General features: G+C 42.3%; 1 protein-coding gene across 2 annotated transcripts; it reads right to left on the bottom strand.

Moving 5' to 3' along the window:
* Nucleotides 1-555: 555 nt before the first annotated feature.
* Nucleotides 556-24034, bottom strand: HEPACAM (hepatic and glial cell adhesion molecule). Of its 2 annotated transcripts, none has more exons than XM_042471048.1 (7): nucleotides 23559-24034; nucleotides 10377-10718; nucleotides 9675-9956; nucleotides 6304-6397; nucleotides 5371-5444; nucleotides 3961-4031; nucleotides 556-2201 (listed from the first exon to the last, which is right to left on the bottom strand). In XM_042471048.1, exons 1-7 carry the CDS (start codon nucleotides 23644-23646, stop codon nucleotides 1896-1898), a joined length of 1257 nt encoding a protein of 418 aa, XP_042326982.1. In that variant the 5' UTR covers nucleotides 23647-24034; the 3' UTR covers nucleotides 556-1895. The 2 variants fall into 2 exon arrangements, with proteins under 2 accessions (XP_042326982.1, XP_042326983.1); XM_042471049.1 differs by having other exon boundaries at nucleotides 3961-4028; nucleotides 23559-24031.
* Between the last annotated feature and the right edge of the window lie 3648 nt (nucleotides 24035-27682).

Genomic DNA, 27682 nt, shown 5'->3' with positions numbered 1-27682 from the left:
GTGGAACAGAACTACTTAGAGTTACACAGAGAGTCATTAAATGATGCTGTGCCTTGGGTCTCAGCTGGGGATTCCATCCCACATTTTGCCCTCCCACCTCAGAGCTAAGTAATGTAGGGTGAAGGGATGTGGTAGTCAATATGGCATGAAAGAAGGGAAAAAAATAACCTGCTGTACATGCTTGCTGATGAATTCCAGGAGTTGTAGGCCCTCCAAAGTAAATACAGAATTCCAGTTCCCAGTAGCCCATACCAACCTGCTTAACAGTGAGGGCTGATGGAAGTGATACTTCATCAACCCCTGGAAGGACACAGGTCTCATGACGGTGATAGTATTTATTCATTTACATATTTTACACCATGTGGATTGGGTGATTTGGGATGAGAAGAAAATCAACACAGGGAGCTGCTACTGTTTTTACATTTCTGGTAACTACTTCTCTGCATTACTTTTTGACTTAAAGCTTGTTGGGGAAGTGCTGCAGATCCAGTTCAGCTTTACTGACCATGTGGCATAAGACCCTTTTCCAGCATATGAAAAATGAAGTCTCATAAGCACATTCATCACTAAGGTTTAATGCAATATATAAATTATGTTCATTTGACAAATACTGAAAAGCATGGATCAGCTTGGTCTTTCATTCAAGCTTGGTCTCTGTACCCTGACACTTCTTGCAGGGTAGGTAGAAAGAGAATTGCTCTGGCCCTGTGTAGCCCTACTTCATGGTCAAACTTATCTTTGATTTCTATGTTGGCTTATGAACACAAAGGAATGCAAGTCATTTAGCCCCTTCCTCTTCAATACAGACATCAAATGAAACTAGCAAATAGCTGCCCACAAGAACTGCCCATTGCTAGGTTTATGTGGACACAAAAACACCTTAAACCATTGACCCATTTAGCTGAGCACTGTCCACTCCAAACTTGAGAAACCTGTGGCTTCCCTTAGTTTCTCTATATATAGCCAGACTACAGTGCTCATCCTTATCAGACAGTTTGTGTTGTCTTGGGAATATGGAAGTTGGAGTCCAAAAATGCCTGGAAGACCACAAGTTCTCCACAATATCTTCTCTGCCTGACAGTGAGTCTCCTGCACCCTAGACTCTATCTCTGATTCAAGAACTGCTTTCATACATCAAGATGTGAGGGACCAGATCTGTGACATTATGCATATACAGGATGTACTCTGCCTACTAAGCTATGTCCCCCACTCCATGCTTGCAAAGAAAGATACTCCAGCTCCTCTTTGTAGTATGTAGTTCTGCATCTCAGAACAGGGACAAATTCTGGGACTTTCTGGTCTTTTTAAACACTCTGGATGTGGCAGTTTTAATCACTCTGGATGTAACAATATTCAAAGACTTCTAAGATATCCTAATAATTAAAAAGAGGTTGATATTTATGATTCACTTGACAACATTGAAGTCCACTAGTATGCTTTGAGACATTTGACTTGTAGATAAATTCCCATTGGGTCCATTCTCCCCCCCATGACTGATACCCACAAAGGTCTCAAAGGGGTTGGATAGAAACACAAGGTTTTATGGGAATTAGGGGGACCTCATTCTCAAAAGCAAAAGATTTAATAACACCTGTGTGCTACTCCTTGGATGTTACAACAAATAGCAGGTTAGTGCCTTTAAACAACATAGGGAAGCAAGAGCAATGAATCTACTGTAAACCTTGTAAAGCGGGTCCATCCAGCCAGTGGAACGCTGTGTGATTCCCACTTTTTCTCTACAAGCAGAGCCCAGGTATCCTCCTATAATTGGAAACACCCATTTGTGTGTGCAAAAATGCCCAAGGCCAACCCCCAAAGACATTCGCAGGCACAGCGAGGCTTCCTCGCTACATACACAGACATAAACATAGTTATGCACACACTGCCAATGACTTTCAGGCATTGATTTCCACAGTGCTCCCTTCCCCCTGCTGCTCCCGGATGATATGAACTCCCGCAGTCCGCACCATGCGTGTGGTGTTTGGGGTACATCCTGGAGAGCTGGGGGACCTGGTAGGGGATATGTGTGTTCTGGAGCTGACTGGAGACCTGACTGGGGAGCGGTGGTATCTACGCACAGACCGAATGGGCAGTCCGGGTGACCTTCCAGGAGGAGGCGGAGAGCACGAATAGCTGGGTGGGGAGGTTTCAGCCACATTTTGGGAATCAGGAAGGGGTTCCTCTTCAGCTTCTGGAGAGTCCTGTCATGGGGAGGGGAGAGCAAAAAAGAAGTCAGATCCTTCTTTTACAAAAATCAGAGTCTATATTTCAGTGACCACTGAGAATAGCAAATGGAAAGAGTGTGATATTGGGTGCAGCTGAATAAATCTGTGTGTAGAGGGGTAGGAAACATTTGGTCCATAAGATATTTTGGACTTTAACTCCCAAGTGGGTGCCCAGGTGATCTGAACACCACTGGAACACATTTGATTGCAGAAAGAGAGACAGATCTATTCAGGCTCATTTGGTGAGAACAAGGGAGAAGGCTTTCTTGGTGGCTGCTTCCATACTTTGGAATGCCCTTCCTAGGTGCGTTGAGTCCTGTGTGTGTGTGTGTGTGTGTGTGTGTGTGAAGATGATGATAATAATCTAGGATGAATTCCTTTACTTATATTTTCTGTGAAAACCAATAACTGTCAGTTCACTAAACAATCATACTGCCATTTAACTACAATGAGAGTGTGAAGCTACTGAAGGATTGCCAGTGAAGTGCACTCTGAAATTGGACTGACCACCTACCTAGCTTGGGCGTGAGATCCTATTGGAAACAGCATAACAATGTTTCTCTAGCTAACAAAATTTCTTCAGAGGATATATGTCATTACCTTTCTTTAAGGCTGAATGTGACTTGCCCAAGGTCACCTAGTGAGTTTCTTTGGCTGAATGGGGATTTGAATCCTGGTCTCTCAGTTCTAGTCCAACACTCAAAGCACTATATCACATTGGCTCCCTCCAACATTTGTTAGCTGGACTTCTGCAAGCTACCACCCAGCCAATCTTTACCTCTCAGGAAGGCATTCCACTCTCCCTGGCTTTTCTTTCTCTTTCCCAGGTTCCAGTCTCCATGCTGCTCAATATTTGTGTATGATTTAGCAATCATTACAGGTCCCTGAACGACCTGGCATCCTCTACCTTTTTTTATTTGCTGGCACCATCTGAACAACAATCACATTGGCACTCACCAGCCCTATTTACTATTGAAAGTGTCTGTGTTTTATTAAGTGTTAAATATTTTGTCTCAGCCTAAGACTGGCCACTTTGCAGCAAAATATATGCTCCATATATTTAACTTATTCCAAAAGAGAGAGAGAGAGAGAGAGAGAGAGGAGGGACTTTGTATTTGTTTCAACTATCCCTCAAATGTAACTTTGCAAGCTCTGGCCAAGCATTCAGGGCTGCTTATTGAAGTTTGAGGCTATCATCATGTTTTTGTTTTTTTAAACTTTCCTTTCCCTGTTTTGATTGATAAATTATTGCTGTCTAAATCACTTTTGAAGCTATATAGAGATGGGGTGGAATAAAAATATTTTGAAATACACTGTTCTTGGTATGTATGTGGGAATACCTTGCCCTCTTGTGGTGGCATTAAGGCATGACTCTGCTTCTGGATTGCTGTGGCAGACTCCCTTGAAACAGTAATTGGTCCACTTTGGCCCTTTCCGACAAAGCAATACCTGTTAAGCAACACCAGTTTAGGGACTCCTTTTTATTTATGGCAGGTCTGTATAGCCTGTTGGAGAATTTAGCTGTATTTCCAGTATTTCCAGTCACTGGCACCACTGGGTGGTGTGGGGTGTGCAGGTCTCACCAGGTGACACCTGAGAAGAGGAATGACACCCACTTGGGCCTTCCTCCTGCTGGGTAGAAAAGTGACTGATTTTTCTAAAATCATCAAATAAACTAACATATTCTAGCACATACGCCCAAAGCATCTCTCAAAATTCAGTTGCTGAAACTTACCTTGTCTTTCAAGATGTACAAAGCAACTGGATTCTTGCGTTCATGTTCTCCACTTCGAGGGATAATTTCTATTGCGTCAAAATAAGAGATATCAGTAAAAATGATCCTGAGTGTGGAAGAGACAAGGATGCAGAGACTTTGAGACACAGGGGCCTTACTAAATTAGAATATATGTGGGTTTTGTTTTTTGTTTTCATTTTGTGGATTCCATTCTAATAATAATAATAATAATATCCAAATGAAATTTCTGTTGCCCTGGACTATTTTTTGACAATTACTGGCACCAGCTGCAACATTTTATTCCCACCCTTGAATGGGTTTCCTCTAATCTCTCTTTTTCTTTTCTCTCCGCCTTCCCCATTTTTTCTTAGACTTATAGCATTATTCTGCACTTGGCTATGGAACCCCATAGGGCAAGTCACACACACTCAGCCCAGAAAAACCCTCCATAGGGTCACCTTAGGGTAGCCATAAGTTGGTAACAATTTGAAGGCACACAACAACAAAAGTGCATCAGAAAAATAGTGCTATTGCAGTTTAACTCTTAGCGGGGGAAATTTTAAAGGAGAAAATTGGGTGTTCAAGACAGGACCCATCAAACCATACCCTAGTTTTCAAAAACCTTTGTGCAGACAAAAGAAACTGCTACAGAAAGCTCCTAAAAAGAATGGAAAAAGTAGACACGGCAGCAACAATAAGCAGCAAATCTCAATGAGTTGATTTTCTATGCACAGAACAAAAGATGGCTAATGCCAAGAAATATCTTCCAAGCCATGAGATCAAGGATGCAAAGATCTGAGTGTGAAACCTGACAATCGGCTAGGGTGAAGTGGTTGTGAGAAAAAAGGAGTCTGCAAAAGTGACAATGAAACAGGTGCAACAGTGTGATGAAACACAGCTGTCAAGGCCACCAAGGTGTCACTAGAATGCAATCCAAGTTGTTCAGACCTTCCCCCTGTTGATGAGTGGAAAGGGAGGAAAGGCAGTCAAACAGTCAAAACGTCATCTTCTTGTTTTCTTGTCTAATGTTTATGTATTTCTAATGTTTTGTTATGATTTGGAGTGGCAACATTAAATTTAGTTACAGTAACTGATTCAGTAGATCTACTAAAATCAAAACTAGCAGTTGGATTTATGCTGGAATGTATGTCTTTTGCAGCTGGTTCTGATGGAGGATGTCATGAGTCTAGTAAAAAAAATCAAGTGAAATGAACACATTTCTTATCTGGCCATCTTCTACTCTAAATAACAAATCTGGCATGGTCTCCCAGCAATTACTCAAATCCTGGTTCCCAAAGCCTGACTTTCTTTTGATTGCTGCCAGTGGTTCAGCCCTAGTACCCTCACCATTGCTCCAAAAATCATACTATCCTTGGACTGAGGAGTCAGACATTAGAAAGAACAGTTTACCATCATGTTTTAAATGTTCTTCGTTCTGGTCCACATATTCCAAGGAGCTTTGTTTCTCCATTTCCCTTTTGTTCCTAAAATAAAAAGCCCCCAAGTTTGTGTTATTTTAGTGAGTTTTGAAAGTCAGTTTATGCAAGATTCAGTTTCAGATGAAATGGTTTCACTACAAAGGATCCCTGCAACTTTGTTTTGGGAATTCATTTTGCTTTGTCTTCTGCCAGTCCCACTGAACTCCTTGGACTCACTTCTGCATAGGATTATATTGTTTATCTCCAATTCCACCTCTGCTCCTTCAGTACAACTGCACATGGGGGTGACAGGATGGCTTTTAAGACTTTGATGTGTTTTGAGTAAAGCAGGGTTGAAGAACAAGTGGTCTTCTAACTATTGTTGGACTGCAGCTCCCAGTACCTCTCACCATAAGCTATAATGGAAGCTGCAGGCAAACAACCACTGGAGAGTCACATGCTCCTCACTCCTGCTTGAAGTAAGGCATCATGAATTTTTGCAAAACATTCTCAGTTATTTTGCCATTTCAGTGGCGAATCTAATAAGTCAAAAGGGTCAATTTTCAAGTGAATAAAATGGCTTAGAAGAGGTCAGTGTCATTTCAATCGAGCCACACCATACTGGCCAGAGAAGTTGTAGACCAAAAAGTAAGGTTTCCAAGTTCTGAATCAGCTTTATAGCAAGTGTAGCATTGGCCAAATCAATGTTGCTTGGTTTGCACCAAGCCATCAGTAACATTTAATGATGCCCCCTCCTATCTAAACTGTATTTTGTTATGGATGATCATGGGACACCTCTTGACCTTGCTGGGGTTCATCCTGGGGATATGGACCACTGTGAGTGCCTTCCTGTGTCTCTGACTCTAAATGAACAGGACTGTATTTTTGACAGTAGATTGACAAACAAAAATATTAAAGTTCATACTTCTTTGATGGCTTCCAACAGGCACAGACAGTCACTAAGGTAACTAGAAGGAAAATGCCTCCCGTGGAGAGGATTATATAGAGGGAGCTCCTCCCTAGAGAAATGAAAGACGAGAGAGGTATTAGAGGATAAGGAAAACCTGTTAGATTTGTAAGGTTCCTACTAAAGTTTGTTCCAGATTTCAGGACTTCAGCTATAATTTTTCTGGTCTCATATATCATTTCAAACTCTTCAGTTTATCTAACCACCACCCACTTTTACATACCGTAACAGCCATACTGGATCAGACCAAAGGTTTGTTTAGACTGAACCAGCAGTGCCTTGATACAGCATCCAACCAAATGCTGCTGGAAAATTCACCAACGGGACCTGATTCATGTTTCCCGAGCAAATGGGACCCTTTCACATCACACAATTAGAGCATTTTGATACCGCTTTAACAGCTGCATCCTATTGAATCTTGAGGTTCATAGTTTGTTGAGGCAATAGAGTTTTCTGAGCTGAGAATCCCAAATTCCCCTCCTTAAACTGCAAATTCCAGGATTCCATAGGATGGAACCACAGCAGTTAAAGTGGAAACATACAGTGGTGCCTCGGGTTACGAAATTAATTCGTAACGCGGCCGCTTTCGTAACCCGAAAAGCCTTCGTAAGCCGAATTGCCATAGGCGCTAATGGGGAAAAGCCGCGATTCCGTGCGAAAAAGCCGAAAAAAGCACCAAAAGTTTTTTCGTAACCCGAAAAAACATTCGTAACCCGAAACAATAATTCCCTATGGGATTTTTTTGTATCCCGAAAATTTCGTAACCTGGGTATTTCGTATCCCGAGGTACCACTGTAATGCTATAATTATCCAGCATGAAAGGGTCCTAGAATTGTAAGCCAAAGACAAACTAAGTTCAAAGTGCAAACATAGTTTGTACTCACTACCCTCAGCAGGAAGGACAGGAGAGGAAAAGCAAGGAAGGGGCAGCCTCTTGCCCTTCCCAGTAGGATCAGGCAAAAACAAACTGCTGCAGCCTCTCCTAGCTCATCTGTATTTCCTCATTAATTACTTTTGCCATCTTGACCACACTCTGATGTTGCTTGGCCACACATATCCCAGTTTTCAAATTTGAAATGTTGGAGGATAGGCTTTTTCTAAGTCCAAAATGCTTTAAGTTCAGAGGATTGTAACATTACAGAACTGTTAGCATTAGTGAGGTCCAATTGTATTTATTGTGATTTGCTTGGACTATAGCCCTTGATATCCTCCAGCCAGCATGATCATTAACCATTTTGGATGAGGGAGTCTGGATGTTATAGTCTAAAGTTTTATGAAAACTGGTCACAATTCCCTAGTACGGTTGCGGGAACATCTACCAAAACAAAGAAACCCAATAAACAATTCCTACAGCACCCAGAAGTTCATAAAGTGGGGAATTCCAGGAGCAAATATTCTGGAATAGCTACTGCCCAGTACCATCTGAGTACAGTGTGCACAGATCCAGCCTCAGCTGTGATTTATAATTACAACTAGAGTTTTATAGGCTATATTTCAAGCAATTGCACTAAAGGATGCCATGGAGATCCTGCTGCCTTCCTTGGCATTGCCTGTTCCCTGCCAGTTGGAAGCTCTGAAGCTTCTGGGTCCAGCTGAGCTGACCCATTTCACATGACACTGCCCAAGAGTAAATCCAAACTCTTTGAGTCAAGGGCAGAAAATAAATTGGCCTGACCCTTTTAGACTTGTGGGGTGAGGTGGTTTCCTGACTCCAGGAAGTGGAGTGTGACCAAATGAAAGAGAGTTGCATTGAGCTGAGCACACAACTGGTTTTATCAATCCTTTAAACAGCTCTGCCTCCTTCACCCAAGGCAAAAGGACTGAGGGATGGCCATGAGATACATATCAAAGGAAGGTGAGGGAGAAAGGAAGCTGAGACAAGTACTTTAGATTGCAGGTATTATTTTTAAAATCTTGAACATCCAGCAGCCATGGAAGCCTCCATCATAATATTATTTTATTTATTTATATCCTGATTTTCTCCCAGTATGGAATCCATTCTGAAATTATAGGCATATGATTCCACTTTAACTACCATAGGCAACATCCTATAAAATCCTTTTTGTTTAAGCAGTATTTTAATATATTAACTGTGCCAGGAGGGCTTTCTTATTTGAGTTTGTGTTTTATTTATTTTTAAACTTTTGCATGTTTAAAATAGTTTTATATTATTTTAATTGTGAATATTTTGATAGTTTTCTAAAACTGCACGGGTAAATTTTTATTGATTTCCTTCTGTGAGTTCCCTTGGGTCCCACTCCAAGAGAAAGGTAGTATGTTAAAAAAGGAAATAAATGAATAAAGAGTTTAGGGAGGCATATTTGCAATAGCAAGTACATTTCTATACCGCAAATCCATTTCTATACCACTTATCAGTGCACTTAAGCACTCCCTAAGCAGTTTACAATGTGTAAAAGCCTACTGCCCCCAACAAGCTGGATACTCATTTTAGTGACCTTGGGAGGATGCCAGGCTGAGTCAACCCTGAGCCCCTATCTGGGATTGAACTCAAGACCTTGTGGCTGTGATTGAGTGGCATATAACCACTGCACCACCAGGGCTCTATAGCAATCCCTAAGCGGTTTACAATGTATAAGCCAATTGCCCCCAACATGCTGGGTACTCATTTTACCAATCTATGAAGGGATGAAAGGATGAGTTGACCTTGGAGTGCTGCAGGATTGAACTTACATTGTTATGGCTGCAGAACCGGAATTTAACCACTGCGACATCTCACCCAGCCAGTTCTAGTGCCTCATCAAACTATAAACTATAGGATTCCACATATTCCACAGGATGCCACCAGTTAAAATGCAACCATAGTCCTATAATTCTGTTGTCTGCAAAGCTGGTTTATAGGCTTCTTCCTCACTGTCACCTGAGAGCACCCATTCCATGAAATTGCAATGGGGACATGGAAATAACCATTCCACCATCTCTTCTGAAAGACCAGCCTTCTCAAGTTCCTCCTCTCTTGAAACTGTTTCCATTCCAGCTAGACATTAAAAGAACTACTTCTTAGCGGCTGGTACCTGGGTTTTGCTTCCCTTCATCCCTTTACCAACTTCAGTCCTTTTTGCTTTTGTGTTGTGTGTCTTTTCAGGGCTATAAATAGCAAGGTAAAAACTCTTCAGATTAAAAACAACAACAACAGATGATGGCATGGAATTGTGGGTTCACCAAAGCCACATGGTTTTCTCCTTTGGCTTACAAATTTGAGAACATTTTACATCACACAATTAATAAGCAGTGAAAATCTTGCCTTCCTCCAATCCCAGTTTTCTTACATTCGCTTTTCTGTGTCCCATATCTCCACTGGCCCTACTTACTGTATACTGTCAGTTTTACAGGGATGCTGCGCCCATGGCTGATGGGGTTTTCAACCAGACAACTGTATGTGTCATCATCGGACATGAGGACTCTGGTGAAAGTCAGCACCTTCTGGTCATGAGAGAGGATCAGCCGGGAATCATTGCTAAGGGGTTTGTTATCCTTCAGCCATGTGTAGGTGGGCTTCGTGCCATTCTCGTGGGTGCAGTTCAGAGTGAAATATTCACTGAGTTCCAGAACAGTGGAGGAGGCCAGGGCAACGTGAGGCTTGGACACTGGAACTAGAAAAACAAATAAGCAAACCTTGTAAATTCCTAGCAAAGTAAACATGGAAAATGGATATCACCTGATGCTTTCTCAACAATAACAGCATTTTTGTTTTCATCTGATGTCCACTTGTGAAATGACTGTGCAAAGAAAGAGGATGCAACAGCTCCCATACACTTGCAATCCAGAATGGAGGACAGTGGAAAGTCATGGATGACAGGAAAATGTTCCCATCTTTCATGGTGCCCTTTTTTTCAGGGGGAGCCTCCAATGGGCAAGGAATCATCTTGTGATATGTCTTGTTGGGCACCTGTGCAATTCTATAACATGGCTGTGTTACCGTGTCAGTGACATAGCCCTGTTATTGTAAGGTTATGTTCTGTATGATGCAGGATCTCAGCCGATATTTATTATGTTTCCAAAATCACACTTACCATCCACTGTAAGGTTAATGTTCATCTCCCCTGTAAAAGTGTCATCTGTGATGGAGATCTCCACTTCGTATGTTCCCTCATCAGATAACTGCAACTCATGGATCAACAAGGAGCCATTCTCAAATATTTTAATCCGATCCTTGTATTCTGGGCGCAGGTTTCCAATGATCCCAGTACCAATGGACTGCACCACAGTCACAGCCTTGTCACGCTTCACTTGCCATTTGATCACAGGTTTGTCACGGCTGGTGCTGGTGTATCTGACGGATAGAAGGGCAGGCTTGCCAACTGTACCATGAATTAACAACACCGGGCTGGTGATATTGACTCCTTCAAGCAACTCTAGTGAGAAGAAGCAAACAGATGAAAAATGAGTGAATAAATGTTAATTATTAAACATTAAAAACCTAGTAATCATGCTGCCAATCATGCTACCAGCTATTCCTATTCAGGCTCTGTTCTAATCTCTTTACTTTTTCCTATTTGCTTAATTTCTGCCCCTGGGCAAATCACATTCTCTAATTCTCTGAAGAAGGCAAATCATGTAAAAAACAAACAAACCCATGATAGTGTCACCTTAGGGTTGCCATGTCAAAAGCAACAAAACAACAAACTACTAGAAAATTTTGCATATTTATTTATTTATTCTATATGTACATAAATGTGTGTGTGTGTGTGTGTGTGTGTGTGTGTGTACACACATCCATGTAAAAGTCTATAAATTTTAGTCAAAAAAATTGACCCCAAAAACCTAAATTGACTTATGGACAGGTCAATGTAAGCCCTGTACTTTAACTCTTATAAAAAAGAGAACAATCCCCTGGTGTCACACTGAGGATGGAGCAAGCTTGTTTTCTGCTGCTCCAGAGGCTAGAACACGGAACAATGGATGTAAGCTCCAGGAAAAGACATTCCACCTCAACATTACAAGGAACTTCTTGACAGTAAGAGCTGTTTGACAGTGGAAAACACTCTTTGGAAGTCTTTAAACAGAGGTTGGATGGCCATCTGTCAGTGATGCTTTGATTGTGATTTCCTGCATGGCAGAATGGGGTTGGACTGGATGGCCCTTGCGGTTTCTTCCAACTCTATGATTCTTTGATTCTATACATTTAGGGATATTAGATTCAAAGCCCTTGAAAGGGTTCAGGAGTGGACCCCTAATCAATGGTAACTTCAGACTGATATGAGTATTTTCATTCCCATTTTTATTGATCGGAATTTATGATATCAATTCCTTACAAAAACTGACTGTAAAATTCTGTCACTTTTTGGACAATTCTGTCCATTTTTGTTCAGCCAGGGTGGAAATGCAGTGATGGCTTCATGGTGGAACTCTCCTTAGGTTCCTGTTATCATAAAGAAGCAGAAGTCCTCCGTTTTTAGAATTACTGATGAATCCATTGACTGTATCACATAATTCATAGTAATTATTTAGGTTGTAAATCAATGCATATACATATAGTAGAAAGAAACTTCACCACATACAGAGGTACTTAGTTGTACATAGTGGAACACAATTCTGAAAAAAAAAATGCTTAGCATTGCACTGTATTAAGCTGTAAATTTATGCATATATTTCTCATGCGAACAAACCTCACTGCGTTCAGGCAGTGTACATGGCTAGCTAACTGCACCTGAAAACCACTCAGCTGAACTGATGAAATTATTCAAGCCCTTGTCCTCAATGGCATGAGAGGCGGTCAAGTAGAATGAGGGTTTTACGCTGATTAACTTCGAGTATAGTCACCTTCTGGCTTTGGAAAAGTCATAGGCCAAAAAAGTGATGAGGTACAGCTTTTTGACCTTTCCTTTCCTTAGCATCAGAAAAATAAGAATGTGAAGGGCTGCTATAGTAACACACTGTTGACTCAGAAATATGTCTCTTTGCAAAAGAATGAATTCATTGGCATTCAAACTAACATTGGAACAATAAAGAATGATGCATGTATACAAAAAGAAAAGAGGAAGAAGTTTCAACTTTCAATTAACAGTCTTAGTGAAAGACAGCAATACTTTGGCTCTCGGCATTGAGAATCCAAGGGGCTCTGAACAGTGGTGTCACTAGGGTTGGTGTCACCCCTAGCATAACTAAGGAGATTGTCACATACAGACGGGATACGGAAGGGATAGCTCCCCCATCCTTATCCCATCTTTGACTGCGATCTCGTGAAAGGCTTTCAGATCACAGTGCTATTGTCCCATCATTGAAGTGGTATTGTATTAACGCAAACTCCTGTTCAATGCAAAATGCCAGACGATGCCGCTTCAATGACAGGACAATGATGGGACAATGACGGGATCTGTGCAATGTCATTTGAAAGTCTTTCATGTGATTGTGGTCATTTGTGCTTTCTGGACAGGATAATGATGGGATAAGCACAACCTCGTATGAAAATCTTCTTGTGATTGCAGTATAAGAATGGGAAAAGGATAATCTGATAATCTCCTAAACTAAAAATTGATAGGATTACTATATTGTCCACAGACTGAATGACAAGAATTGCTGATTCAAAACTGGATTTTTTTTATTATACTGCAGAATCAGTAAGATACATAAATTTAGGACAAAATGTTTTACTACTTGTAATGAAGCAGCAAATGACACCCACCTCCTCAAGTCAAGATGCATAGTATCCAAAGCTAGACAAGTTACTTAGTCAAGTAACTTGCAAATAACTTAGAAAATCTCACAAGGACCTCTCCTTCATCCCTGAAAATAACATAAATGATTAACAATTTGCTTTCCTTTAATGACTGATAAAATCAACTGGCTGAGGCCACTGATGTCATTAGGGGAGTGCAAAGGGTGCATCAGAAGAGGTATGACACCCAGTTGCCCCGCCCCACCTTAGTGCCATCGATTCGTTTTCCTTATGATTCATTCTCCTCATGCACTGCCTCCAGAAGCCTTGCTCCTCACACCAAAAGCCCCATCCAGAAAGCCCTGCCTCTTGCACCAGGTGACACCAAGAGTAGTGATACCACTGGCGGAGGCAGTCACCTTCTCTGTCTAATGACAAGACCAGCACTGATTTAAGATGTGTTTTGTCAAGTGGGTCTGTGGCTCTTAGTGGACAGGACTAGTTAGCAAATACTATATACAGGTACAGCTAGAAATGTTGACTTACTATACAGACAACTTTCCAAACTCTCACACACAAAACCCTCTCTTCCCTCTCAGAAAACACCCTCCATAAAAAATTAATACCCTGTTTCCCTGAAAATAAGACATATCCATAAAATAATCCATAGCAGGATTTCTAAGAATTTGCGCAATATAAACCATACTCCGAATATAAGACAGTGTCTTATGTTTTGAGAAACACGGTAGTAACCCAAACGATTCGCTTCTCTGTGTGAATGCACAACGAGGATGCAAATAGGATGCATGCCTTTGGCAGGAAGGTTGAGAGGAGAGAACAAACCCTCAGTATCAAAGAAGCTGCCTTCCAAATGACTTTGGCCTGCAGCCTGAGTGCTCAGATCTAAACAAAACCAGTAGTGATATGCTGCGGAGGGGAGCATGAATCAGCTGGGTGACAATTAAATGTTATATTAGGAACTGCACACAGGGCCACAAGAAAGAGCTTAAACAAGTCTCAAAGTCATGAGATCTATTAGTATGCAACCCTCCTCTCTTTACACACACACACACTCTCTCTCTCTCTCTCTCTCTCTTGTTGTTCTTCCTCTGTTCCACTCGCCCTCCCTTCCCTTGTGCCTGATGCAAATAGAAGGGGAAGCCAACTATCAAGAATGACCTGGTAATTTAAGTAGAAAAGGCACGTTTCTGATTTAATCTAATAGGTCCTAAACACACTGCAGAAATAATCCAGTTTGAGACTGCTTTAACTGTCCTGGCTCAGTGCTAGAGAATCCTGGGAATCATAGTTCATTGTGGCACCAGAGCTCTCTGACACCGAAGGCTACAGTTCCCAGAATTCCAATAGTCCAACATCCAAACTGCTAGACCACATTTTGTAAAACTCTTCTTATTCTTATCAAGAGTGCATTGACAATCACTGTGAAGAAATGACATTCAACTTTGTCAGTGCAGCAGTCACAGAGGGCTTGTGGTCAAATTTCTATTATCAAAATGGACATGATAAATAGGAAATAGTTGAGGCATCTGTCTGAATGAATGACAGCAAATCATGGATAGAGCAATGGAGTTTCATGCCAATAACCTCACTACTTACATGTCAATCCTCCATGGTCCTTGACCCCTACTTCCCTTGTGTGCCCACACTCTCTTAAATCCTGACTTCTGTGCACTGAGCAGGGAGGCCTGAAGGGGAACTCTACTCCATTCACTTATTCCTTGGATTTATATCCTGCCTTTCTCCAAAATGGGATTCAGTCTGGTTCATGGGAGAGTCAAACAAAAAGTACAACTAAAACACCAATAAATTGTTTTGCAGTAGTTCTTCAATAAAGACAAAACTTACTGATCAACAGCTGTCTTACAAATGATAAATATGTCTTGATTATAAGAACAGTCAATACATTTTCTTCATCTTTTTAATCCACATTAAATTCTGTGGTTTTAGGTTTTTGCTGGCAGATAACTGGTTGGATAGCCACTAACGTTACTGTCAACCATTTGGGGCAAAATGAACCATGTTTCCAACAGTGTATTACAGCTTCCTGTGCTCTCTTTGTTGAGGATATAAAGACTCAATCTAGCTGTCGTGGTTTATCTGAAGAAGTCCTCCTCGGAAGCTCCTTACTGGAAGAAGCTGCACCATAGACACAACTCTGGACCTCAGATGGCAGCCTTCCTCTGAAACCACTGGCAGCCAAGGGAAAGCCTGGGAAACTCCAGTGAGAATCCATCTCCCCCCAAGAAGCAGGTAATCAAAGCAGAGATATACCCAGAGATGGTACCTAACAATGCAAGATGTAGGCACACAGCCAATGCAAAGTACAAGGCTCTTGCCAAAGGATGCCTCAAATTAATCTGCTGTCAGCAGTGGCAGCTGCATAAAGGAGTTGCCTAGGCATAGATGCACATAAATGTGCTCCATTCCAGCAGTCATCACATGCAGATCTTTTGCTTGTTTTGTTCCCTGCTATCAGCATTCCTAGAATTCATGTTGACTGATCTCCCAACGACCTGAGCTTGGCACATGCCACCAAATTGATCTTCTGGCTATTCCTTACACTCATTAATGACTCAATAAGACTTCAGCTTGCATTCTGACTGTCTCATTTTGCTTGTTCCTTCAAATATTACATTTTAGTCAATTCAATCAGTTTAGCCAGACTGCCTCCAAATATTGAGCATTTCCAGTTCTTTTTGTTCTGATTGTACTAACATATCCATCAATTTGCATACAGTTCCCCCTTGAAATAGGCCAGGTTTCTCTCCCTCCACCTCCCATTGACTACGCATCATATGCATTCTTGTGTAACATTTTAGAAACTCATTTTCACCAATTTCCACTGACCCTTATTATTATTATTCAGGAGTTAAAGTCAAACGGCTAAAGTGCTCGAGCAATATTACACCAGTTAATGCTAACATTCTTCTTCCCATCACTTGATTTCTGTTGAACTTCTGTCCTAACAATAGTTGTATTTACTTGCTAACCATCTTTACTGCATCCAAGGTGGGAGAAACATAGTTCAGTCAGTGATGCATTTAATTCAGAGAAGTACTAGGTTATGGAGAAACCTAGTACCGAAAACCTCAAAACACCCAAATGGTTATATTTCAACATACACATGTTGCAGCTATTGCTAGGAATTGCCACTAAATAGTCTGTGTTACTACATGAACTAGCCCTCCATCACCTCTAATCGCCATTGATATCAACTCAATATTAAAAATGGATGTTTGGTAATGTCGCCATGGAAGGGTGCCCCAATGCTAGGAGGTAGTCTGCCCAAATATGGGGATCCAGTGGATTCAGTTTGGCAGGGTTAGTGCATGCAGACAGGATAGACCCTTTGAGGTTGGAATCTGCATAATCCCTTCACATAGGAGTGTGATGGTGGGAAAGTGCCAAGTATCTGCCAAAAAAGTTGGCAATCAAAAGGCAATGCCATCTGGAGACGACACCTTTTTGTTTCGGATGCTTGCACTTATTGTCCAGTCATTTCCACATCTGTGGTCATTCTTCGTCCTGGAAAAATCCACTCAAAATCCCTGAGAAACTGCTCCAAAGACTTAGTTTACCTTATATAAACAGTTGTTGGGGACATTTTAATCCAGGGTCAGTTGAAACCAGGCAGGCACCCTGTCCGATTTCAGCTAGACTCCTCAATATCGCTAGCCAGCCCACTTTTTGGAACCTGCCCCTGGAGCTCTGAGTTTGGAACTGATATACATATAGGCTAAAAGTCCCAGCTACAACTATTTTGGTCCTCTTGCTGATTCCTATTGAGCTAAACTAATTTCCCCATTGAGTTCAATAAGTAGGGGCAGCCTCTCGGGACCCCCTGCAATTTGGGTAACATCTGGAACAACAGAAACATCATTTGAATATTTTGTTTTAAAAACCCTTAGGACTACAGCAACAAATACAACACCTTTCTCACACATTTACTCTGGAGGAGTCCACTTTTTTCCATGTGGACTCTAGCAGTGTGGTGATGAGGACTGTCATGAAGAACTCCTGCACTTCAAAGCTACCACAACATCACTAACCACAGCAGTGCTCCAGGGCACAGTGGGAAATTTAACAAAGCGAGCCCCAGCAATGATGAAAGGGAACCATTGTAGGTCGTTCTAATTTGGTGCAGCTCACAACCCCAAGGAAAGCATCAATGCCGGTGAATCCTGCTGGGGTACTGAGAACTCAGCCATCACCTGAACAAAAACCAGCTAATGTTGCAAGGTCTGTCTAGAGTCAGTTTGATGGCAAGGGAAGAAGAGAAGGATGGGTGGTCCTCTCTCACAGCAGGTGGGTTAGACTAGATATTCTTTTGCGGACTCTACCAGCGCTAGGACATTATGAATAGAATCAAAAGCAATCGTTTTTTTGCAAAGGGGTGGGGTGGAAGATTAGGCGTTGGCAACATCCCTGACAGTTTAGAAGGCCAGCTTCCTTTTTAGTACATTTTGTATCCAGGGTTTAGTAATTCCTTGCAGGAAAAGGAAAGGGGGAGGAAACTGGTTTCCTAGGCACCGGCTCCAGCTCGTGGGGGGCAGAAAGGAGACTGCCAGGAGCCGAGGACAAAGCACCCCGTTGCTGGCCTTAGTTCCTTCCTGGCTCAAGTTTAAAAGGCCACAGTGTAAGGAACATCAGCATTTGTGATTCATCGGTCTCCATCAAGGACCTGGCAAACAAAATCAGCTGCAGCTGGGCAAAGACAGCAAGAGACAGGGGAGCATTCCCAGTCCTGGACAGTGGGACTTTGGTTTAGCACAGATTCATATATTTAGAATGGCCCTCTTCTTAGAGACACACCTATCTTCTTTTGTTTTCTGGCCCATTATTCTCAATAACCACTGCTAAAAACGTAGCCATAGTATTGGAACATCTAAATCGGAAGAGGTTTGTCACTTGGAATTTTAATCTTGTTTTGGAAATCTTGACTACCACTTTATGAATTGCCTGGAGCACTGGTATATTGGTGTCAGGACTTGCAGGGTTGAAGTGCCAGGACTTCTTGATAAGAAGGGATTTCTCCATGTTGAAATTCATTTTGTTAGTTTTGGCCCAGCTTTCTAATCTATTAAGGTCTTCTTGAATTTTGATCCTGTCCTCTGGAGTATTAGCTATTCCTCCTAATTTGGTGTCATCTGCAAATTTAATAAGCATGTCTTCTATTCCTTCATCCAAGTGATTGATAAAGATGTTGAATAGCACTGGGCCCAGGACAGAATCCTGTAATACGCCACTAGTCACTTCTCTCCAAGATGAAGAGAAGCCATTGTTAAGCACCCTTTGGGTTCGGCTGGTCAAGCAATTACAAATCCACCTAACCGTCACATTGTGTAGCACACATTTTACCAGCTTGTCTCCAGGGGGGACTTTTGATTGTGAGTTCCTGCATGGCAGTTGGGTTGGACTGGATGGCACTTGTGGTCTCCTCCAACTCTAGGATTCTATGACTTGGTTCTTTTGTATCAGTGCTATGGAAAGTGGTGGTCCCTGGACTAGTGCAGTCCCTGAGCAATTGGCTGACCATCTCTGGAGAGTTTCCAGGAAAGAAAGAAATAACTGTACAGGCTTGGAGCCAGAAATGTTTGGGATTTTGGAATATTTGCATATATATCTTGGAGATGGGACTCAACCCTAAACACAAAATTCATTTTAGTTTCATATACTCCTTATACATATAGCCTGCAGGTGATCTGATATCAGAAAGCAAAGTGTCCCTATCTCAGCTGCTTATGAAAAAGTTTTAGATTTTGGAGTATTCCAGAGATAAGGGAGACTCAACCTGTACTATAGTCAATGGGTGGAAATATGTTGCAAGTCCCTGGCACTGAGAGCGGGGCAGTCCCCTACATCAGATAGCTTCAGAAGCACTGCACTATACCACCAGTTATGCCACTGCATTTGGAGGAAGCTGCCCATCTGTGTCAATACTGTTGTCTCTCAACATGTAAGTGAATTATACAGCCTGATAGACATCAACCTGCCAATGTTTTAAGTACATCAGCAGATGCTCTCCTCCAGGCACCCTTATCATCTGAGGAGAGACAGATGACATACTGCCTCAAAGATTCTGGGAGCTATAGTCATTTTTGAAAAAACTAACATTTCCAAGCTCTGGCAGACAGCCTTTTTGGAGGTGACACCATCCCTATAGAATCTCTCTTCAACCTGCCAGAGAAAATTGTTGGGATCCTATCCTGTTACCTTTTCCATTACCAGGCAAGGAGCCATGCTCCCAAGTGTTTTTAAAATGTCTGTACCAACATTTTTAATCACTGATTTACTGCTTTTTTAAAGTTTAATTTATTTGCTCTGCTAAGCTATATTGACTATACTGAATATATTGCCTGGTTTTGTTTTATCATTCGTCTGTATTGTCTTGTGAATTATCCTGAGAGATTTCTGGTTAAAGGCAGTAAACAAAAAAAGCTATACTGTATATAGTCTCTTTTTCTTTCTCTCCCCTGCCGCCCACTGCTTCCTTCCTTCCTTCCTTTTCTGTGTAGATTTCACAACCATACCATACATGAACCATTTCTAAAAGTACCGTAAGTGAAATTGAGTTCTGCCTCAATATTTCCCAGCCACATCTCTTCCACCAAACACTCCCCATAAATATTCTATGAGCAGTGATGATCACACACACTTCTGTTTTCCCCCTCTCAATTCTGAGTGCAGTGGACTGCCATCCCAATGGATGAATGGCACTATTCACCAACAAGGCATTGCCTTGCATATGTCTTTACTGCAAGGTCCAAGGAGCCTTAATACTGAGTGGCAACCATAACGCATCTGGCCGCACCTATTCATGACTTCATGGGAGCGAAGAAACAAGGCTTGCACCTTGAATAGCAACGGTGGCCAAGGACCAAGCATTCCTGGGCAACAATAAACCCTGGAAGGCAAAGCATGTAATGAGCTGTTTGCAGGGAAGCATATGTCAGAGCATATCGAAGGAATATGATAGATAGACAATATCTTTTCCATTCTTTTGTGATTCTGTTGAGCTCCTCGCTGTCAAGCTAGTTAGAAAACACCAAACAGGTGTTTTAGGATAAATGTCTGGTGGAAATGAATCTGCAAGACATTCCAATGAAACCAGGTAGAATGGAGCATTATTATGAATTTTATGCTTTAATCAAAGCAAATGAGTAGCATTACTTATCTCTTTTATAACTGGAATTGCTTATTTCATAGGCCTAGCCAGTAATTTGAGCAGAATGTTGTGACAGAATAAATTGGGCCACTCCAGATTGGAGGAGGAGAGATCATGTTATTGAAAAAGCTTTTCTACATCTAAAAAAGATGCAACACTCCTGCAGATAGAAAACTAACATAGAAAACAGGGCAGAGATAAAACCTTTCTCCACAATGTTATTTGTGGGGAATTTTTGGAGACAGAGTTGCCTTATGGTCATCATCAGAAATAATTTGAAGGTACACAGCAACAGGTACTTAGGAGAGGTAGCTCAAGGCTATAAAAATGGCACCTCTTCATCTGGACCAGCACTTGATTCTCATGTCAACATTTTCAATAAGACAGAGTCTACCACCAACATCTGTGGTATCAAATCTCATTATATACAATGGCATACTAAAATGGTGTCCATTATATAACCCCATTTGTATTAGGGTTTGCTTTTGAGAATTAAAAAGAAATATATTTTCAAGCTGTGGATGGTTAAATCTATGGATACAGAATCTGTTAAAATGGAGGGCTGACTATATGGTCAGTAAGTCCTTGGATATGGCAGAGCATGAACCTAGGACTCCCAGTTTTAGATCCAACTGGTTCATCACTTCCATAACAGAAAATGTTATCAGAAATAGCCTTCCAGCTCTGCTCTGGTGCCACAAAAAACTACACTTCCCAGAATTCCATAGCATGGAGCCATGGCAGTTAAAGTGGCATCAAACTAGATTATTTCTGCAGAGCAGATGCAGCCCAACTGTGCATTCCAAGCTACTCTTGATCATACTCTGTTCCTGAGAACAATTGACTTAAATGTCTGTTTTACACATTCAATAATTCAGACAGAATTCACACTTCAAAATTAATATAATGAAATTAATATAGAAAATAATATAAATCATGCAGATTAACATGTATATGACCGCTACATTATTCATCACTAGGGAGGCATGGTCATCCCACTGCACATAAATACAATTCATGTATGGGGTTTCCCTCTTAGATCTCTCCTGAAAAAAATCTCATTAATTCCTGTAAAGAAAGGTGCATCCATGTAATAATTTTGTACTATGCAAAATGGTCCTTTAGTGAAAGGATTTCTAGAGACATTTTTGAAATCAAGGAGGGCACTAAAGACATCCTGTTCTATAAAGAGAAACACATCTTCATTCAACAGCAGGCAGCTGAAAAGCTGAGGACAGAGTGTCCCAAGTATGCTCACTGCACAACAGATGACAAACATGTCCAGACTGTTGCCACAGTACAGCGTTAAGTGGAGAAAGAACATTAGCATGAGCACAGCACCTTGCCAAGAGGAACACTTTCAAAGGTAAATTGAATCAGGGGCTGGAAAACCATTCATGCATGGCTGCACTTCTCCTAGCCTTTGAACATTACATTGGCTGCATCCACACAGCAGAAACAATCAATTTGACACCAGTTTAACTGCCATGGCTCAATGCTATGAAATCCTGGGATCTATAGTTTTATTATGGCACCAGAGCTCTCTGATGGGGATGGCTAAATGTCTCACAAAACTACAGTTCCCAGAATTCCATAGGATTGAGTCATGGCAGTTAAATTGGTGTCATGCTGGATCATTTCCAAAGTGCAGAGAGCTCCATAGCAAGGATGAGGAACCTCCTTGCTCTCACAATCCCATACCATTTGCATGCTGGATAAGGTTAAGGGAAGCTGTGGTCCTGTAGTTGCTGCAGTGTCTTGTGTCTCCCTTTTTGTGGATGGGGATGTATAATGATCACTTCCAATCTGTCGGCCATTGTTTTGTTTTCCATATCTGTTGACATAGGTTGGTTAGCACTAGCGTTGACTCTGTGGATTGCAGCAGTTCAAATGGAATATCATCTGTTCCTGGTAATTTGTTTTTCGCTATTTCTCTTATTGCAGTTTTCACCTCACTTTTTAGAATTTCATCTTCATATGTCTCTCCGTTCCACGTATCCTTCACATACCAATGGCATACATATGTCTGTCCCTGGTTTCCACTCCACTAAATGCATCTGAGGAAGTAGACTGAAAGCTCAAGCTGTCAACTTCTTTCTTTCAGTTAGTCTCAAAGGTGCTACAAGATCTCTCTACATACACATTTTATCTCCTATTGCTTTGAATAGGAGGACATTTTTAAATGATACGGAGGCGCAGCGATAGGAATTGCTGCTGGACAGAGTAAAAGTCAGTTCTGAATACGAGTGAGAAAAGAATTAAATGGTAATTAAAAATGATATTTTAACAGCAAAATGAGTATTTCCATACCACACTCATTCCACAGATATTTTTATATTGGAGTTTCAATTTCTTTATTTGTTTTGCTTTCTAGCACTCAAGCCATTCCATTCTCAGCCTTGTCAAAACAAACAAAAAGCCTTGTGTTTCACCAGTTGTTGTATTTAGGCAATTCGCTTCTCTATTAGGTACAAACTAAATCAACCTTCAGAGTCAGCATGATGTAGTCGCTTGAGCTTTGGGCTATAACTTTGGCAGTCAAGGTTCAATTCCCTGCTCAGCCATGGAAATCCAATGGGTGATTTCCATGGCTTGAGCAAAGTCACATACTCTCAGTCCCAGAAAACCCCATGATAGGTTCACCTTAGGGTCACCATAAATCGGAAACGACTTGAATACTTTGTATGCACTGAAGTGCATTACATATGCAGACAAATACTGTTGGAGAATACAGTCCATATGAAATATGCATGAACTGATTCTATCTGGAAAAATATTTCAAAGGCAGGACAACATGCTAAGCCATCATGGCAGCAATTCACAACCTGAGCATAACCTTGTTAAGTCAAGAATTTGCTTTCATATCTCTTTTAGGGTGTGAAAGCTCGAGCCAAAAAAATAGATTTGACATTCAAAGCATAACTCTCTAACTTACATTTCAAGCATCACAGTATTTTTCAGCAAAGCACCACTGAATGATGTGTGTCTTTTCTGACTTCACTCCCCTTTCCACATATGTGCCGGATCAACTTGTGAGATCAAACTGACTTCTTCTAAAAATTCATCCGAGAAGAACAGGCAAGCACTCAAAAGGCACATGGTTCAAAGTGATTTCAGAGGCACACAGATCAATACCCTAATCTGTAAAGAATGGCTAGGTTAAGTCCTTTCTCAATACATTGAAATCCAATGGAAGACATTCCTCCCCAGTGCCAGAGAAACCCTGCTATGTGCGAGGGGACACAGAAGATGTTTGGGGCTGTTGCTTGAACAAGTCTCACCTCTTTGGTTAGGAACTACGCAGTTCACAGAGAGGCATTCAGCATCTGAACCAAACCCTCACCCTTTCACAGGGTATCTGCCAAGCCCCACAGCTCTACCCAAATGCTTTGAAGAGCCCTGGTTTCCTACCTGTATAGTAGATTATGAGGAGGCAAGCTACGTGCACGAAACCCGGAATACTGAGAACTCTGGACAAGACTTTGCTTTCTCTCTTCATTTTGGGTTTAGTTTTAGATACTTCTTGCACACAATTAGCATGATTTGTCCACTCTGGGCACGTCCCTTAGTACCGCTTGGAGTTGCTCTGCCACCACTGAACTCTGCCAAGTCCTCTTTCAATAGACAGAGCACTGTGTGTTGTCGTGGGGTGTTGCTGCTTTTTTTCTTTCCTTTTCTTCTCTTTCGGTCAGACCTGATGTTTTCTGGTTTCATGAGCCCTGCATCCTCAGTGTCAAGGGATTATATCTGAAGAAACAATAACACTCACACAATATTTCCAAACTTTCCAAGGCAACCTTGCCACAAAGCCCTGATTTTAGGCTCCTTGGAAAAAGGAGTCTTGGAATACCAAAGCACTTGTCTGTAGACTCTCTCACAGTTCCAAGGGAGATTGACACATGCCACATTGTACCCACAATTCGCTGAAGTGAATGATTTGCTGGGTAGGGGAGCCTTTTGCATTTCCGGGCCTTGAAAAGATGCTGTGTTCTTTCCAGTGGCATGTCTGGCTTCCATTTAACTTCCCAGGCTTTTACAATTCAGTGGCAAAATTGCCTCTGTTGTTATAGCACTGGGGGAGCAATAGGGAAATTTCTTCAGATTATGTGGTTTCATAGCAAGCATCATTAGATGAAATAGTCGTCAATCTATTGGCCGATCAGTATGCAAAGGGATTTTGTTGCACCTTTGAGACTCAGTGAAAGACCTTGTTGCATAAGCTTTCATAAACTTGGGCCCGGCATCCTCAACGCGAACTAGGGCTAGATGAGGCTGGGCATTTACATGCCCAGTAGCCCTAGTATGCGAGGAGGCCACCATCATGGCTTGCTCCCATCTACATGGGTAGTGCCATGATGGCGCAAGTGTGCAGTGCCCAAGTGGTGGTGGCCAGAAGTGTGCGAGCGCGCCAATCGTGCCCCTTCCAGGAAGCTGCTTTTGGCAGCTTTTTTGATCCCGAGAGGGAGCGCATCATTGCCGCACCATTTGGTTGCTGCAACAACGATGAGGGGCAAAGATGGGCGGCACGGAGCTGCCCGTCTGTCGAGCCCCTTGGTCTACTTTCTCAGCTGGCTGTTCAGTGACATTTGTGTTCTTCCTTTCTTCCAGTGAACTCTAGGCAGACTACACTCGTGCCTCCACATTTGCGGCTTTGACTTTTGCGGATCTGATTATTTGCAGATTTGGTTAATATGCTCTCTTCCTAGGGATCTCTAGGCCCTCCAGAGAAATTCTGCTGGATGCTGACCATAGGCAAATCAGCCGATCTTTTCCCTTTGACACTGTTCACTTTCCACTGTTGTTGAGCCTCCCTGCTTTTAACTCCAGCACTGGCTGCCTTGTCCTTTCCTTCCTTCATCCTCCTAACTAGGCCAGCATTCCAGACTTGGAGTGCCAATTAGTTTGCTTTTGTTGTCCCCAAATCTTCTGAATAAGACACCGCTTAACAGAGGCAGCCAACAGCAGAAACAAACTCAGCGCGTTTTACAGTTCCAGCTCTGTTGTTATTAACAAACTCCAATATTTACAGTCAAATAGTTCCAGTTGTTCTGAAACAGACAATTACCACAGTAGCAAAATGGGTTGTGAAGTCCTCCAACAACGATTTTAATTTCTTACCAAATGGTTGTAAGCGTAGCAGAAAAAGCTCTTCTTAATGGATTTTTCCAGAGGGCCATGGACTTGGAAGCTTCTTGAGCACAATTTAGATGTCTTTGGATCTGTTCTCGTAAAGCACTGGGGGGGATGTGTGAATAAAAAGCTCTCCCCTTCTTCCTTCAGGATCTTTCTTTTCTGAACTAAAGCTGCTAATCCCTATGCTCTTTGCTGCTACTAGGGTTTTTGGCCTTGCTTCCACACATTGCAAACTCACAAACAAAACCATTGTTTCCAGCAAGATAAGCTGGTATCTTGTTGAATGCTTGGAGGACTTTGTTCCAGGTGGCTAGTATATCCTTTCTGTTTTGTATTGAAGTTATGGTCAGATAAACCTCCTTGACACTCAGTTTACTCCCAGACATGAGAATGACAGAAAATCACTTGGGAGAGTTTCCAAAATGGTATCCATGTTAGTTCCAATTAATCCTTTGCCATTCTACTTTTTCAGCCGCTTTTAAAATGCTCCGGTTTCTCTCCTCCCATTGTTCCCCTTTGTCTTCAGTTCAGTTTTCATTTGCTGCTTGGTTTATTAATTTGGCTTTCCTCTCCCGGTTTAAATTTCAATTCAGGCGGCATCCTTTTCTTAAACCAGAAAGCTCCTGGATCTGAAGAGCCGCACGGAGTGCTCCTGGAAGCAGGGATGGACCCAGGATGTATTCAGGCAGCAAATTGAGCAGCAAAAACCTTATGATGATAACATCAAGATGCTGCCCGAATTAAGCTTTAAGCCAGACAGAGGTAAGCCAAATTTAAAAACCAAGCGATAAGCTCCATAGTTTGCACTCTTGCCAACTCAGCAATGGAGAGAAAAGAGGAAGGACTGGAATTTTGCCCTTCCCAGTAGACTCAGGGAAAAAGCAAACTGCTGCAGCTTCTCCTATCTTGTGTGTTCTCCCTCATTAATAACCTTTGCCAACATAGCATCACCTTGGCCTCTTGGTGTTTCAGAATTCAGTGGACCTTATAGTGCCATTCCCTCTTCTGCATTTTGATTCTAACCACACTGAAAGGGCTAAAGTGATAGGACTAGAAAGGACCTTACATCTAAACTAACTTTATTTGAACACAGAACTTGGGACTAACAAGGTACTGTACAAGTCAAACAAGACTACGTGTGAAAGGGATCTAGGAGTCCAAGTAGACCACAAGTTGAACATGAGTCAACAGTGCGATGCGGCAGCTAAAAAGGCCAATGTGATTTTAGGCTGCATCAATAGAAGTATAGTGTCTAGATCAAGGGAAGCAATAATGCCTCTGTATTCTGCTTTGGTCAGGACCCACCTGGAATATTGTGTCCAGTTCTGGGCGCCACAATTCAAAAAGGACATTGAGAAACTGGAGCCATGTGTCCAAAGGAGGGCAACTAAAATGGTGAAGGGTCTGGAAACCATAAAGCCCTATGAGGAGAGACTTAGGGAACTGGGGATGTTTAGCCTGGAGAAGAGACGGTTAAGAGGTGATATGATAGCCCTGTTTAAATATTTGAAGGGATGTCATATTGAGGAGGGAGCAAGCTTGTTTTCTGCTGCTCCAGAGAAGAGGACACAATGGAGCAATGGATGCAAGCTGCAGGAAAAGAGATTCCTCCTCAACTGACAGTAAGGGCTGTTTGACAGTGGAACACACTTCTTCCTCGGAGTGGAGTCTCCTTCCTTGGAAGGCTTTAAACGGAGGCTGGATGGCCATCTGTCAATGGGGATGCTTTGATGGAGAGTTCCTGCATGGCAGGATATTGGATTGGATCAGGGCCCTCTACGATTCAATGATATCAAGGCCACCTTGGCCCACTCTGGAAACTCCCGGGGGGCCACCCACCACCTCATAGCCTTTCAACCAGCCCCGATCCACAGGCCCAGCCCATGGAGCAGAATCACCCAGAAAAACCTGCCCAGAGGCACGGAGCTCCCCTCAGGACTCAGGAGGGAAAGGCTCCCTTTGAAAAAAGGCAGGGCATAGCAATGGCAAGCACATTTCTATTCCCCTCATCAGTGCCCTTAAGCCCTCCTCCTTAAACGGTTACAATGCATGCAGAAGCTAACTGCCCCCAACAATCTGGGGATGCAAGTTTGAGCCCTTGGCTGGAATAGAACTGGCAGCCTTAGGGCTTCTGTTAGGGAGTGGCTGCAGGAGAGGCATTTAACCACTGCGCCACCACCAAGTGTTCGATGGGCGTGGCTACCACTTGCGGGGCGTGGCCACCCAGGCAGCCAATCCAGTGGAGGAAGAGGCGGTGACGTCATGAGCAAGCCTCTCCCTCACGCTGCTCCCGGGACGCCTCTTGCCCAAAGGAGAGACTTGCTCCTGACGTCACCGCCTCTTCCTCAATTGGATTGGCTGCCTGGCGAAGCAGGGGTGGATGATTGACAAGGCGGCCGCGG

Source organism: Sceloporus undulatus, chromosome 6 (genome assembly GCF_019175285.1).
Source record: "Sceloporus undulatus isolate JIND9_A2432 ecotype Alabama chromosome 6, SceUnd_v1.1, whole genome shotgun sequence".
Taxonomy (NCBI): Eukaryota; Metazoa; Chordata; class Lepidosauria; order Squamata; family Phrynosomatidae; genus Sceloporus; species Sceloporus undulatus.
Note: the sequence above shows the minus strand (reverse complement) of the source record. Positions and strands in the feature narration are given on the sequence as shown.

Bases quoted from the DNA above. Each gene is read 5' to 3' on its own strand.
- HEPACAM (XM_042471048.1), bottom strand. From the start codon at position 23,646: ATGAAGAGAGAAAGCAAAGTCTTGTCCAGAGTTCTCAGTATTCCGGGT. The intron at 4,032-5,370 runs GTAAACTGTTCT...ATTTTGACGCAA, and splicing joins AGAACATTTAAAACATGATG to TAGAAATTATCCCTCGAAGT. The intron at 2,202-3,960 runs GTAAGTTTCAGC...TCCCCATGACAG, and splicing joins TGTACATCTTGAAAGACAAG to GACTCTCCAGAAGCTGAAGA.